General features: G+C 53.7%; 2 protein-coding genes across 10 annotated transcripts in view; both read left to right on the forward strand.

The window, feature by feature from the left end:
- LOC122371314 (negative elongation factor B-like) overlaps positions 1 to 10,399 on the forward strand; it is a 31,184-nt gene extending 20,785 nt beyond the window's left edge. For all 9 annotated transcript variants that reach the window (XM_043347536.1, XM_043347533.1, XM_043347539.1 and 6 more), the window contains 7 exons: positions 75 to 248; positions 679 to 813; positions 1,204 to 1,389; positions 5,721 to 5,871; positions 6,238 to 6,419; positions 6,979 to 7,182; positions 9,573 to 10,399. In XM_043347536.1, coding sequence (XP_043203471.1) covers positions 75 to 248; positions 679 to 813; positions 1,204 to 1,389; positions 5,721 to 5,871; positions 6,238 to 6,419; positions 6,979 to 7,182; positions 9,573 to 9,707 — 1,167 coding nt within the window. In that variant the 3' untranslated portion in view covers positions 9,708 to 10,399. The remainder of the gene's footprint in view (positions 1 to 74; positions 249 to 678; positions 814 to 1,203; positions 1,390 to 5,720; positions 5,872 to 6,237; positions 6,420 to 6,978; positions 7,183 to 9,572) is intronic.
- Positions 10,400 to 10,831: 432 nt separating this feature from the next.
- Positions 10,832 to 13,818, forward strand: LOC122371310. Its single transcript, XM_043347527.1, has 2 exons — positions 10,832 to 12,230; positions 12,653 to 13,818. The coding sequence occupies exons 1-2, from the start codon at positions 11,637 to 11,639 to the stop codon at positions 12,908 to 12,910; spliced, it is 852 nt and encodes a 283-aa protein (XP_043203462.1). The 5' UTR covers positions 10,832 to 11,636; the 3' UTR covers positions 12,911 to 13,818.
- The last annotated feature ends 275 nt before the right edge of the window (positions 13,819 to 14,093 follow it).

A 14,093-nucleotide genomic window follows, 5' to 3' on the forward strand; every position in this document is an offset into this window, starting at 1 on the left:
CTCCCACTGACCATGGGGTGGCTCCGCCAGGGTGTCTTTTCCGCTGACAGTTGGGTTCGCATCTCCTCCGGCAGGTCCGCAGACAGGGCGAGATCATCCAGAAGATCGTGCATATGATCGGACACAGCGTCAAACTGTACGACATGGTGCTCCAGTTTCTACGTACGCTGTTTGTCAAGACGAGGAACGTGCACTACTGCACCCTGCGCGCGGAGCTCCTGATGGCCCTGCATGACCTCGAAATTCAGGTGAGGTCAGCCGTGCTGGGACGGTATGCGTGCTGGTGGGGTCGTGTCATCTGCTATGACTTCCAGATCTAGGTGAGGTCAGCCGCCTCAGGACGGTATTGGTAGGGTCGCGAGAGTAGAACCGTATGCCATGACCCCGTATACTAGGTGAGGTCAGCCACCTCAGGACGGTGCATGCGCTACTAGGATTATGAGAGAAGAACAGGCCGTAGTGCGTGTCTCTTTGTCTGTGCCTGTTCCTAGCTGTTCAATGGCCGTATATCAATCAGAGTTAAATTTCATCTTTACTTTGTAATTGAACAATGCATATTACATCTCTCTCGCTCCAATATATTTCCCTGTTTTCTCACTTCCTCTGGGCTCTTACTCGGCGCTCACTCTGGTCACGACTCACAAGCTGACCTTTTGTTTTCCCTTTCCCTGCACACAGGAGATCGTTGACCTGGACCCGTGCCACAAGTTCACCTGGTGTCTGGACGCCTGTATCCGTGAGCGGAGCGTCGACACCAAGCGAGGCAGGGAGCTGCAGGGTTTCCTGGACAGCATCAAAAAGGGAAACGAACAGGTAAATTATTTTTAGCACATACGAGCTGGGAGAATGACTGACCGTGTTGCGACGTGTGATAGTTGGTTGGTGACTGATTGATTGATTTGTCAGGGGAAGACCAAGCCAGATCATTTTACACTCGTTTTTGAAAATGCGTTCAGCCACCACCGTCATGCATGCTTATCAAGTATGCGACCTCTGCAGTTCGCCTGCTTTGCTATCTCTTCTTTGCGATGAGTACCTGCATAAAGGCATTATGCGCTGTAAACCACCCCTCTGTAGCTGGCCTGTTTTGCTATCTCTTCTTTGCAGCCAGCACCTGTGTGGGTATATTGTGCGCTGTAAGCCACCTTTTCTCATGTGCTTTATATTACGACACTGACATTTCTGTGTTTGCGTTTTGTGCAGATTCTCAGCGACCTGTCGATGATCCTGTGCGACCCGTTCGCTGTCAACTTCCTGGCCACGTCGGCGCTGAAGATCCTGACGCAGCTTATCAACAGCGAGGGCATGCCTCGCGACCACGCCGTGCTGCTGCTGCTACTGCGGATGCTGGAGCTGGGCCTGCACGCCTGGGACATGATCGACAGACAGGTCAGCTGGGGTTATGGGGAATCGACAGCCAGGTCAGGGGTCACTGGGGGGGGGAGAGGAAGGGGTTCCAGGCATCTTAGCCTTAACCCTCCATAAGCCGGACCTAATGGTTTCCTATACACGCGCCGGCCGAGGGGGGCGGGTACGACCCCCCTCGCCGTTTCGCCCCTGGTGGAGCTAGCGCGTCGCGGAAAAAACGAACGTGTGCGCCGTTACGAGACGCAGAGATTGGTACCCGATTTTAAGGTCCTAGGTCAACCGGTGACCTCTGAGGTCAGGTCAAGTGCCCCAAGGTACGGTTCAGTTTTTGGTGAATAACTTCGCAAAAAACGGCCGCAGAGCCGCGATTTTGACAGCATCGTGTTCGCCTCGCTCAGGCGCGTCGAATGATATACTTTTTGTTCGGGTCAGGTCAACTTGGGGTGTTGACCTCAGGTCAAAGTCAGGTCAGCACCCCCAGGTCACGAAGTTGGTCGAAAGAGGTCATGTCGCATATCATTCGATTCGGCAGGTCTTCCTGAGTCCATTGGTGGCTTTCCCGAGTCGCTAGCTCAATTTGATCAAGAGTTATTGACGAAAAACTAATATGACCTTGATGACGTCATAAATGACGTCACGCAAGGTCAACATTGCAAAAGTGATGCATCTAAACTTGCAAGGAGTGCATCAAATCACGATTCTGTGTGCTTGAGATAGTTGGAGATCGTTCCCGGCGCCAGAATAGCAGTTTTCATTTTTTCCCATTGACTTATCCCGCGCCCCGTAGGGGGGGGGGGGGCCGAAACGGCCCCTCCCTGTCCTTTTCGGTCGATATCTCCTAAACGGCTGGAGATATCGCCACTAAACTTTCAGGACCCCTCCGGGCATCAATTTTACACATTGTGACAAAAAAATTTCCAGAGGCTATGATAGGTTGGCCACAAATGACGTCAGAGTGACGTCATGTTCTGTCATTTTCGACCGAAAAAAGACCTTCGCGAGAAGACCTGTCAGGACTACAGCTTTGAAGATACAGAAAATGATCAAGACATAAAAGGTGTAGAATTGACAGGGCTACAAAAGTGCTATCTCGAATTTTTGAAATTTTTGAGTTTTGACCCCCAAAAATCAAAAAAGCATTTTTTTTATATATTCGCCAAAAAATCCAAAAAGTTTTTTGAGTTTCGAAAAAACGGAATATATGTGATAGTGCCTACCGTCTTCTATCTACATACCAAATTTCAGATCGATACCTCGTTTTTTGGCCAAGTTATAGCGAAAAAAAACTGTTCAAAAATGATGACGTCAAATTTTCAAACTCAATTTTTGGCAATTCTAGAACTCGTAGAGCAAAACGAAGACGACCATTAGACTCCCCGTGACGAGCTGCATCGAATCGATACCCATTTTATGCAAAAATATCAACTTTGAAATTTGACCTAATTTGACCTGACCTTGACCTGACCTTCACAAAAACGTGACCTAGGCTGGCCCCAAAGGCTGCCTAACCCACATAATCGCATTTGTCATGTAAAATCTATATTATGAATTATAAGTTGTCCGTGCAATCTCCATCCATCCGTGTGTCATGTCTTATGTGTCTTATTGCGCCTGAAAGGCGCCGCGTATCGACGTGAAATTTGGCATGCCGAATCGGTGGGTTGATGTCACCTCTGTATTAAAATTTGGGGGTGATCGGGCCAGGGGTGCGCCGTCGGCACGTGCAAAAGGGTGCTCCCATAGGCTTAACACGGGGACGGCGAAAACCGCCAACGGGCGAAAATCGGGCCTGCAGCGGGACCTCTCCCGGGCTTATAACTCGGCAACGGGTGGGCGCAGCGAGAAGCGGTTGTCACCACTGGATAGAGGAAAGATGGAACTAGCGTATCGAAATGGTTTTATAGTATAGCACGCGCCACGTGCAAGACAGCACCCCCGGTTGTGGAAAAATGACCGATTTCGTGCATTATGGGAAGAAAACCGATGCCGCTGGAAAACGGCTTGACGGAATGAAATCGGTGTGGTGTCATTTTGCAGACAAATGTACGCGTAATAATAGGAAAGCAAATAGAAAATGATGCTCCGTACCATTTCTTTAATAATGAAAGATTAATTTGAAAATTTAATTCGCGCGGAGCGCGGTGTCCTTTACAACATCAAAACGTATTGAAAACGCTGATCAATGGCCATGAAACCTACATATTCGGAAAGAGCATTCTTTTCTGACCAATATCCACCCAAAATATTATCGAAAAGTCAATAAACGTTTGTGAAAATTACTCAAGAATACGACCGTGTTTTGTTAACGTTACACGTATTTTTCGACAAAATCCGATCGATGGCTTATGGCCGTCAGGTCATTCCACTTTTCACAATAGCTATCAAAGCATGGGCTGCAATGCACCGCCCGCAAAGGGGAATTCCAAACACTGAATATAAGCTCCTACCAGTAAACGGCACATCATTGTACTAGGAATAACTCAGCTGCTACTGGGCCGATTGCGCTGAAACTTGGACTGTGGGTGGAGGGGGCACTCATCTGGCGATGCATGGTCATGTGTGACAGGTAGGGTCGATCGATTGCACGTGCGCACGTGAGGGGTCCACTTATACATCTCGAGAACGGCTGGGCCGATTTCGCTCAAATTGTGTTCACTGTTGGGGACAATTTAGAAAGGTGGCTGGCACAAGTCATCTGGAGTCTCGGTTAGCGCGTGCGCACGTGCAGCGGGCCGCTTTTATATCTCAAGAACGGCTGGGCCGATTGCGCCCAGATTTGGTACGTTACTTTAATTAAGTGTGAGAAGGGTAACTACGTGTAGGTTATTAGTAAGGTAGGGTATGGGTAGGTTAGGGTAGGGTAGGGTTGGTTTGAGTTCGATAAAGGCAAACCATGAGAAAGGCTCTAACAACCCGCAACCAGCACCAGCATAACATGCCGTTCAAACAAATATCCAACTCCGACAAAATAAGACAAATAAAAATCATAAGCTCCCACACCCAAACTAATGCCCCATCAAATGCATCTATCAAAACGCACAGTTATAGCGCAAAATATGCCATCTAGTGGACCATAAAACATGTATCACACGACACATTCATATTGTGACCCCCGGTGACCTGACCTCGCTGTGACCTGACCTGGTATCAGTGACCTCAGATAGCAAAGTATGTGTTTGACGAACAATGTACCATCGATGGTTTTCAATAAATTACCAATTTACTCGCTTTCACAGCACATTTCTTGAATTGCCTGTGACCGGTGAAAATCTGACCTTTGACCTGACCTGTGACGTCATCGGTTTGACCTAGGTCAATGAAATTTGGTCACAAGGTAGTTCCCGGGTGGGGATATCGAACGCCGTTTGAATTTTGAAAATCGGCCGGTAACTTTCCGAGATCTTAGGGGGGGGGCGAAACGGCCCCCCCCCCTACGGGTGGTAGGGTCCGCCGGTAGCCCTACGGGGCGCGGGTTATAATGGTGAGGTCACGAAAATGACCTGACCTCATATGACCTTTAGGAAAAATCCGAGATAAACAAGTTGTGAGACTCATAATGGATACTAGATCCTGCAAGTTTCATTTCCCTGTGACATCTCCTCTGGCAGTGAGGGCGTTGCGAAGTTGCGACATCTGAAGACCGTGCAGAGGTTCACTATGACGTCATACGTCAGTGACCTGACCTGACCCAAAAATGCGGTTGGTGTCAAAAGATCCGGCTTGGATCAAAGGTCAGGTATGCCAAGTTTCAGCTCTCTATCGCCAGCGTGTTCGGAGCTATCGCGAAAAAAACCCTATGGGGGGGCGGCACCCGCCCCCCCCCCCCTCGGCCGGCGAGGGTTAACTGCCGGCAGTCTTTTTTAAGGGACTGCGAAGTTCGAAGGTCGCTGGCTCACTTTTTTGGAACCCCTGGGTCCCCTGCCAGAGGTTTAGACGCGCCCGTCGCTCGATATCCGTATGTCTGGGGGAGGGGGCTTATCACCCATTCTATCTCTTCACGTGTCCGTGAGGGTATTCTGACATCTTTGCAGCTAAAGCCTTCGTGTATTTTGTAGCCCTCGTAATTTGCCTCACAGAAGTCTCCGTACTTTTGTTATCCTGCGTTTATATTGTGTGGTGCTGCTCTATCCTTTCGTTACGCTCACAAAATATATTTGCCGTCCTTCTCACTAATTACAGGATTTTCTGCAGATATTTAATCAGGAATTCTGTGAATCTCTCTCACTCTCTCCTCCCTCTCCCTCACTCCCCTCTCTCTCTTTCCTCCCTCTCCCTCTCCCTCTCCCTCTCCCTCTCCCTCTGCGGCACCCGGTGACCGTTCTCTCACCCCCCCCCCTCCCACCCCTCCACAGGAGTTCCGTGAGCCGCGGCTGGACCCGCAGGTGGTTACCAAGTTTGTGCCCTCGCTGGTCTCCCTGATTGTGGACGACCAGGTGCGGGCGCTCAACCAGCGCCTTCCGCCCGACGAGCGCGCCTCAGCCATCACCATCATCGAACACTCGGGTAGGTGCTGGGTCAGCAGTGAACTGCGCTCGGTGCAGACGTCGTGTGTGTGCGGTGTGGGCTCCGAACGGATACAGGTGTGGTGTGTTTGTGGCTTTATGATGATGTGGGACTGTTTTTATTTAGCGGTGGACATAGCGGTGGACGGTTTCGGGGATCTGTTGCGACATCATTGCTGGGACTATCCTTTCCCTCCGTGACAGGTGACAATGAACAACTGACTTATAAGGTTATGATCCATGTTTCCTTGTCAAGACTACTGACATATCGTCAGCGTTTTCTTCCCCCTAACGGCTGTCCGGTGACCTTTGTGTGCTCGTGACCTGCCTGCTGAGTGCTGACCTGTGATCGTCGCCGTCCGCACAGGTCCGCCACCGGACGCCTACCAGGCTTACATCACCGAATCGAGCGTAGCCTGCCTGCTGGCCGTCTACTACACGCTGCAGACGGCTAGGAGCCGCGACCGGGTGGGCCTGATGCGGGTACTCGGCTGTCTCTCCGCCAGCGAGGGAGACCGTGCCTTCGAGGACACGTTCCTGCACTCGCTGGTGAGTAGTGGGCTGTGGGTGACAGCGGGGAGGGGTGTAGAGTGATGGGGTCGCGGAGGGAGCTGTCTCGTACAGCCTTGTTGTGAAGAAACGGTTAGATATGCATCAGCCTGCCCGGACTTCGCAGAGCTTGCTGGTTCGCCTTTTGAAAACGTATGCTCGTTAGAAGATATTGACGCCGTGTCAATGCCGTCAGTAATTGATATTTTTCAACAATCGATGCGAACAATGCTCGATAGCGTCGGTTCTTGGTTACAAACATGAGCGCCAGGGCATTGACCTTATTTCCACATCTGGCCAGCATGAGTTTTGTTTTACCTCGCCCGAAATATTTATCTCACCACTGCTACTGTTTCGCGGTCACCAGTTGGCGTTCATCGCCTGCTCCGCAGGTGACGCTTCTGATCGGACTTGTTACCCAGGCGTCGCTCCTGATCGATCTGACTCTAATTTACTATTCCCCCATAGGTGACGCTTCTGATCGGTCTGACTCGCTCTCCAGGGGACGCTTCTGACCAGGTGACTCTTCAGATCCGTCTGACTTGCCGTTCCTCCCCAGGTGACGCTGCTGATCGGCATGAGTGACGAGCTGGCCACGGAGGACTTTTGCACGGTCATTTTCGACGAGTTCTTTTTCACGGCGCTGTCCAAGGAGAACGTGGTGCAGCAGCTGGGGAAGCTGCTGTGGCACACGCACGCCAAGCTGCCGACGGCGCGGCGTGACACCCTGATGCAGGCGCTCCACCACCAGCCCAACCTCAGGGTGAGTGGCTGGGGGGGGGGGAGAGGGAGGGGGTCAGTTCTGCCCAGCGGCCCCGCTCCACCACCAGTCCAATCTCAGGGTGAGTGGCTGAGGGCGAGGGAGGGGATCAGTTCTGCCCGCTCCACCACCAGTCCAATCTCAGGGTGAGTGACTGAGGGCGAGGGAGGGGGAGGGATCAGTTCTGCTCTGCCCAGCGGCCCCGCTCCACCACCAGCCCAACCTCAGGGTGAGTGACTGAGAGCGAGGGAGGGGATCAGTTCTGCCGGCTCCATCACCAGCCAAACCTCAGGGTGAGTGACTGAGGGCGAGGGAGGGGATCAGTTCTGCCCGCCCCACCACCAGCCAAACCTCAGGGTGAGTGACTGAGGAGGGAGGGATCAATTCTGCCCGCTCCACCACCAGCCCAATCTCAGGGTGAGTGACTGGGGGAGGGAGGGATTGGTTCTGCCCAGCGGCCCCGCTCCACCACCAGCCCAATCTCAGGGTGAGTGACTGGGGGAGGGAGGGATTGGTTCTGCCCAGCGGCCCCGCTCCACCACCAGCCCAATCTCAGGGTGAGTGGCTGAGGGCGAGGGAGGGGATCAGTTCTGCCCGCTCCACCACCAGCCCAATCTCAGGGTGAGTGACTGAGGGGGAGGGCGAGGGAGGGGATCAGTTCTGCCGGCTCCACCACCAGCCCAATCTCAGGGTGAGTGACTGGGGGAGGGAGGGATTGGTTCTGCCCAGCGGCCCCGCTCCACCACCAGCCCAATCTCAGGGTGAGTGGCTGGGGGAGGGAGGGATTGGTTCTGCCCAGCGGCCCCGCTCCACCACCAGCCCAATCTCAGGGTGAGTGACTGAGGGCGAGGGAGGGGATCAGTTCTGCCCGCTCCACCACCAGCCCAATCTCAGGGTGAGTGACTGAGGAGGGAGGGGATCAGTTCTGCCGGCTCCATCACGTCCAGTCCAACATCAGAGCGAGGAACTGTCGTAATTAGGGGAGAGGTGCCGCCGCCGCCAGTCACTCTCCCATTGACCCTCATCAGGGTTCCTTTTCTGGGGGGTGTGCTTGATCAATGCCGCCTTTTGTCCGTCATAAATTGCGTAACTTCAATTTAATCCTGAATGCCTGGCTAATTATAATATTGTATAACCAGGTATGTAGCTACATATCATCGAAATGCGTATGTCAGCAAAAGACTAGGATTTGAGGCATCATAAGTTTTTTTAGTGTCAAAACATTGTGAATATAAAAGAAATTGCAAAAAAAAAATTAAGTTTCTTGTTATTGTCGTGATGCATTTATATGCGTGTACTTTTCCTCAACTAGTTTGTTTCAGGGTGTAGTTTTAGTGCTAACAAAATGTACTGATTAAATGTTAATTCGGTACCTTGGGGAAAGATGCCCCCTGGCCCCTGACCTGATAGGGAAAGACGCCCCCCCCCCCTAAATCCGTGGGCTGCCCTTCAAGGAACTCGTCGAATCATTTAGTACATACTTGTGAAGAAAGACAAAAAGTCGATTTGGGACTATTGAGACTGCAATACGGTCAGGTGCTCGCCATGTCGGTCTCTTGGCCCATATGCCTACTTTTTGGGCGGTATCTGACTCTGAGAGCCCTCACGACGGCCTCTGTGGGCCCCATTATTAGCTCCGAGGCCCCTCACGACACTCTTTGGGAGCTCCCGCGCTGGCTCCACGGGCCGCGCTGGCATGTGAGGTCCCCACGATGGTCTTGAAGGCCTTCAAGTCTCATGAAGACCTATAAGGGCCCCACAACGGTCTCCGAACGTCACCACGGAGGCTTGTTTGGCCGCGCTGGACTATGATGGCCCCCACGATGACCTCTGAAGCCCCTTGCGATGACTTTTTTTGCCCTTATGATGGCGTTTGATTGTCTACCGCAGACTCGAATGTAACTGATTCGTTCAGGCAATTCACGTGCCCATTTTTGTCACTTATAGTGCGGAGGGGCATCTTACCCAACCGCAGGGGGCGTCTTTTCCATCCTCTTGGGTAAGATGCCCCCTTGCACTTCTTCAAGAAAATGATTAATAGCAAAAAAGTTATCATATTTCAAGCACAAAAGTGTGTTATTTTGTGGAGAAAAATGATGTCGGGTTCCGTTGAAACTCCAAGTTTTTGCTTTCCGGTTGTCATTTTTGAATAATTTATGACATTGCAAACCCCTGGGCATCTTTCCCCACTCTCCCCTATACTGGCGGACAGTTTGTAGCCCTTCAGAAACACTCTTTGAGCCTCCTTTGTGACGGAGCCAGGAATCTGGGTGTACGACGCGAACGGTGTGTGTCTCCTTCCACACGACACGACCCCCCGTTCTTTGCGCCCGCCCGAGCGGCGTATCTCCGTCCGCCGTGCGTCTGACACCATCCCCGTGCCGCTGCCGCAGCCGCTGCTGGAGCAGCTGAGGGAGAAGATGGAGCGCGACGAGGGAGACGTGGAGATGCCGCCGCCGGCGCCGCCCGTCGACTCACCGCTCATGTCGGTACCGACACCTGCGCCTCACCGCGGTGACTACCCGTGACCGACGCCACACCGCGGTGACTACCCGTGACCGACGGGCCGTGAGTCGTGAGAGCCACTGACACTCACAGATGGCGGCACCGCTCCGCGCTGTCCCTACACCGGTAAGCGGTGAGTTCCACCTCGGACGATTGAGGACACGTCGAACCCAGGCCTGTGCTAATGTGGCGGCTGAATACCACCGGATCTCAGTGACCGCGAGCGTTAACTGGTGCGGAATCTCACCGACTGCAGCTCCGGAACTGCCGCTCGGTCAGGTGGGTTGAGAGGTTCCAGACACGGTTCATGACGGTACTGCCGTGGTGGACTGGAGAAAACTGCCTGAAGGACCTGTAGGCCGACCAGTGGGGTATCTGGGAAACGCAGCGGAAGCGCCCGGGAACCGAGAGACTGACGGATGGAACCCGCCAGTCGCCTGTCAGTGTGCCAGTGCGGTTCCGTCTTGACCATCGTTGTAGGACACTATAAAGCGAAGCTGGTGTGCAGTGTTTTGTTTTGCATGTATGACCTGATTTCATCATTAGTTTATCGCGTTGGTGACGGAATGCTAGTATATTCATCTATATCGATGAAGAAAATACGAATTGAATGTGCTATAATCGATCATTGACGGATGCTTTCTGAGTTTGCCGTCTTGTCCATCGTCATGCATCGTACCTGTTTTGTAAATAAAGTAAATATAAAAGAACTCTGTATCTCTTAGTATTTGTTACGCATTTTGTATTTACAAGGTTACGACGTAGCACGCAAAGAGAAATGGGAAAATATAGCCATTTTGCATTATCACCAAATTTTATTGTAGGTACTGCTTTACGTATCGCCTTTGGTGTGTGAGTGCGGCCCGCTGTTCTGCCTGAAATCAAAACGTTTGCCTGTTGCGCATATTATATTTATCGTCGTTTTGGGGTTCCGTCGTGGTAATCGTATCCTCGTTTCACTCGTAAACTCGTATCCTCGTAATCCTCGTAAACTCCCCGTAAACTCCCCCATTGGACGCCACGCTCGACGGTGGACGGTATCAGTGGTCGATTCGGGCATGTGTCCACCCGTCTTGACCGTTATGATAGCGTATCTCCTCTCAGCTTCTAGGTCGTATCTAACAATCAGATCGCGACCCCTGTTGTGCCTACTGTGGCCGCTCTAAGCAGACGAGCTGCTCCCTCCAGAGCTGTGTGTGGTCTAGTCCAGGACTGTCCCACCTCTGCGCTGCGAGCTGGTAGGTGGAGACGCCCCATTCGATCGAGACCTACTCACCTAGCATCGGTCGGTCGGGGCGATAGTGGCCCAGCTGTCGAGCCTGCGATAACACGACTGATAACGCCGCCAACGCCGGTCGCGAACCGCGTGAGGGACGCTAGCGTCGGTGACTGGCAGCGACCGCTGGGCAGTGGTGACCGTCCCTTACGGCGCCAAGGGTCAGGGACGGACTGTGATAGTGCCAGAGTCAGGACTCCGACTACGAGTTCGTGATAGTGAAGAGTCAAGAAAGTGACTACGCGAATACCAGGATAGTGAGTCAGTTGAAGCATCTGGCGGAATGATATCGAGTTTGTGATTGTGTCCCGACGCACATTGCATTGTGAGTCATTGACAGCACAGTGTCGGGAAAGTGTTGCGAATCTGACAGTGCGTAGAAACAGTGATTCCGTAGAAGTCCCGAGCTGAGAACAGTGAACAGGAACAGTGAAACCGTGACAAGATTGGTGTCGGACGCCGGGGCTGTGCTTTGTCGGGCTCTCAGCGAAGGCGTATCTGCTGTGCCCGTTATCCGCAGAGGTAGTGGCTGTGTGCTTATGTGAGGCTGTGGCAGCGGCAGTGTTCCAGTAACAGGGCCACCAGAGGCCGTGTGCTGGTGAAAAGTGAGTGCCGCAGCGGCTGTGGCGCTCCCCTGAGCCGCGGCGGGTCGATCACCTGCCCGCCCGCCGCCGTTATGTCTCAGAAGTACCGTGCCGAGTACTGCAGCTCGGACGACCCGGACGATGTCGACGAGCCGACCAACTGCTGCACGCACTCGGAGCCGTTCCGGCCGAGCTGCTGGGACTTCAGCGTGCCGTTCCTCTACGTGGCCTCCATGGCGGCCAGCCTGCTCAGCACCATCCCCATGGGCCGGGTGACGTTCATCTGGCAGAACCGCGCCGGCCCGGCCAACCACGCCATCTGCCCGCTGCACGCGGCCGCGCGCGACCGCGAGCACTGGGGTCAGTACGGCTCGGCGGCCTGCTACGCGGCCACCTTCCTGCCCGTGGCGCCGCTGGCCATCGCGCTCTGCCTGTGCGTCTACCAGCTGGCGGCCGTGGTGTACGCCGAGCGGAGTCGGCAGCGGCGCTCGCCGGCCGGCGACACAGCCGTCCTGGTCGCCACACTCGTGGCCACCGTCCTGTGTCTGGCGGAGGCCGGTGTCCTCACAGATGGCGTGCGCAACACCTGCCTCGGATTTCAGATGGAGGACTTCGTGTATGAGGCGCGGGTCCGCTTCAGCAGCGTCGACGAGGTGCTCTCGTGCCGGCAGGGATTCGACATGCGGGTACGTTTGGTTGGCTTCGTGCTGGGGAGCACTGGGATGGTGGTGGGGAAGGGTCTGCTCGGGACGTAGAGCTGTGCTGTGTGGATGGCTGGGAACCTAGGACTCCCACTCTTAGGGTATTGAGCGGGAGAGCAATGTTCGAGAGGGGTTCGACGTTCACTGGGGTGATCATAGACCGGCACCTTCCGGGAATGCCGTTTGAAAGGGAGATTGTAATGATCCAGGGAAGTGAAGGCGTGTCATTCCCGAGGAGGCGATGGATCGTGGATGGATTCTTTGTACAATTGTGCTCATTCGCTGAGGCTGTTACGAACTCCTTCCTTTGAGGTGAACTCTCATAAGCAAGGCTTCTATGCGGGTTGGTTTCAGGATTTAGCTTGTGATAACTCTCGCTGAATTGACGTTTCCTCACCTGCCGCCAGGACCGTGACCACATGATCACGGCGATGAACACCTACGGCCAGCTGATGGCGGCGCTGGCCGGCAGCTGGCTGAACGCGGCGCTGTGGCTGGCGCTACTCACCGCCGCGCTGCGCCGCGCCTGTCACTGGTGCGGCCAGTGCGGCGGCGCCACTAGCACCGGCCGCGCGCCCATCAAGGTGGTTCGCAGGAGACGGGGCTCCCAGTTCACTGACGAGTTCCCCGAGATCGCCAGACAGCGCCGCGAGTCGTGGGTGTGAGCTGGGGAGGCGCCGCGAGTCGTGGGTGTGAGCTACAGAGGCGCCGTGGAAATGACTGTGCGGACGGTTGTTGCCATGGATGCACTGCCGCACTAATGTACGGTATGAAAGACAGGGACGCTGCAGGGCCGAGCTCCAAGCGACGGGTCACATAGAGGCAGCAGACCATCTCCTTCCTTGGGAGTTACTCCCGTGGCTAGTGAACGAGTCACGGTGATGACAGATCACAAGGGCGTCGCAAGTCACAGTACTTGAAACGGGCACTGAAGATACTGAAACTGACTGGCAAGGATACGGCGATCCCAGTTTGAACGGCAGTCGGCAGGATCGCCGAGACGACCGCTCCTCTTGACGTGTTATGACAGCTCGGTTATTCGCGATGTCGACTGCCAGAAATATGGATTGGTTACGAGTGACGCCAGCTGGGCTTGCTCAAACCCCCGGCTCGGCAGCAGCTTCGAGTGATGTCGGCTCTCGATAGTGACGGCAGTGACGTGCTGTGATGGGTGACGTGGGAACATGCCGCTCAAATGACTCCTCTTCCGTCGACACGGTGGTCTATGATTGCGAGTTGCTACTAGTGCGATGCGATTCCACCATTGTTCGAGCAGTGGCCAGTGCGTCCGTCTCGTCTTCTGGTTTGGATGTTGTGGGACTGTATAGAGCGCGGGACGTGCATTTGGAACCGATATAGGTGATTTCACCAGTTAACATCAAACCGTTACTTAGCTGTGAAACGTTTGTTGTCATTTAGTTTCGGGCCGTCACCTACCCATTTCTAGCACATGTAAATCCAGAATCGACTTTCGTGCACCGCCATTCGTCAGATCAGTGGCCCAGACTGCCGTAATGGTCGGTTATGTACCGCCTCACTTACTGCCGAGCAAGGATCATGAACTATTTTGTGCCATCGTGGTTGTCAGTTGTAGCTGGTAACTGGCTGGCAGCGAAATCCACTGCTCGCGGTTAGACGAAACTCTACAGTTGTAGTTGTTTGTTTATTGCCATTCCGGTCTCCCATTAGTGTGAGAAATGCTTTCGGGTGCTCGCCAAAGACAAGCCTCTTCCGGAGAGAGTCCTGAAAATGCGAACTGCGGGCAGTCAGCGCATGGCGACATGCTAATCGATACTTAGCTGCTTTGGAGACGTACAAACATGTGTACATTTACTTACGCACATACAT

The sequence above is a fragment of the Amphibalanus amphitrite genome, unplaced genomic scaffold (assembly GCF_019059575.1).
Source record: "Amphibalanus amphitrite isolate SeventyFive unplaced genomic scaffold, NRLGWU_Aamphi_draft 001231F_arrow, whole genome shotgun sequence".
NCBI classification, from domain to species: domain Eukaryota; kingdom Metazoa; phylum Arthropoda; class Thecostraca; order Balanomorpha; family Balanidae; genus Amphibalanus; species Amphibalanus amphitrite.

Bases quoted from the DNA above. Each gene is read 5' to 3' on its own strand.
- LOC122371310 (XM_043347527.1), top strand. From the start codon at position 11,637: ATGTCTCAGAAGTACCGTGCCGAGTACTGCAGCTCGGACGACCCGGAC. The intron at 12,231-12,652 runs GTACGTTTGGTT...ACCTGCCGCCAG, and splicing joins GGCAGGGATTCGACATGCGG to GACCGTGACCACATGATCAC.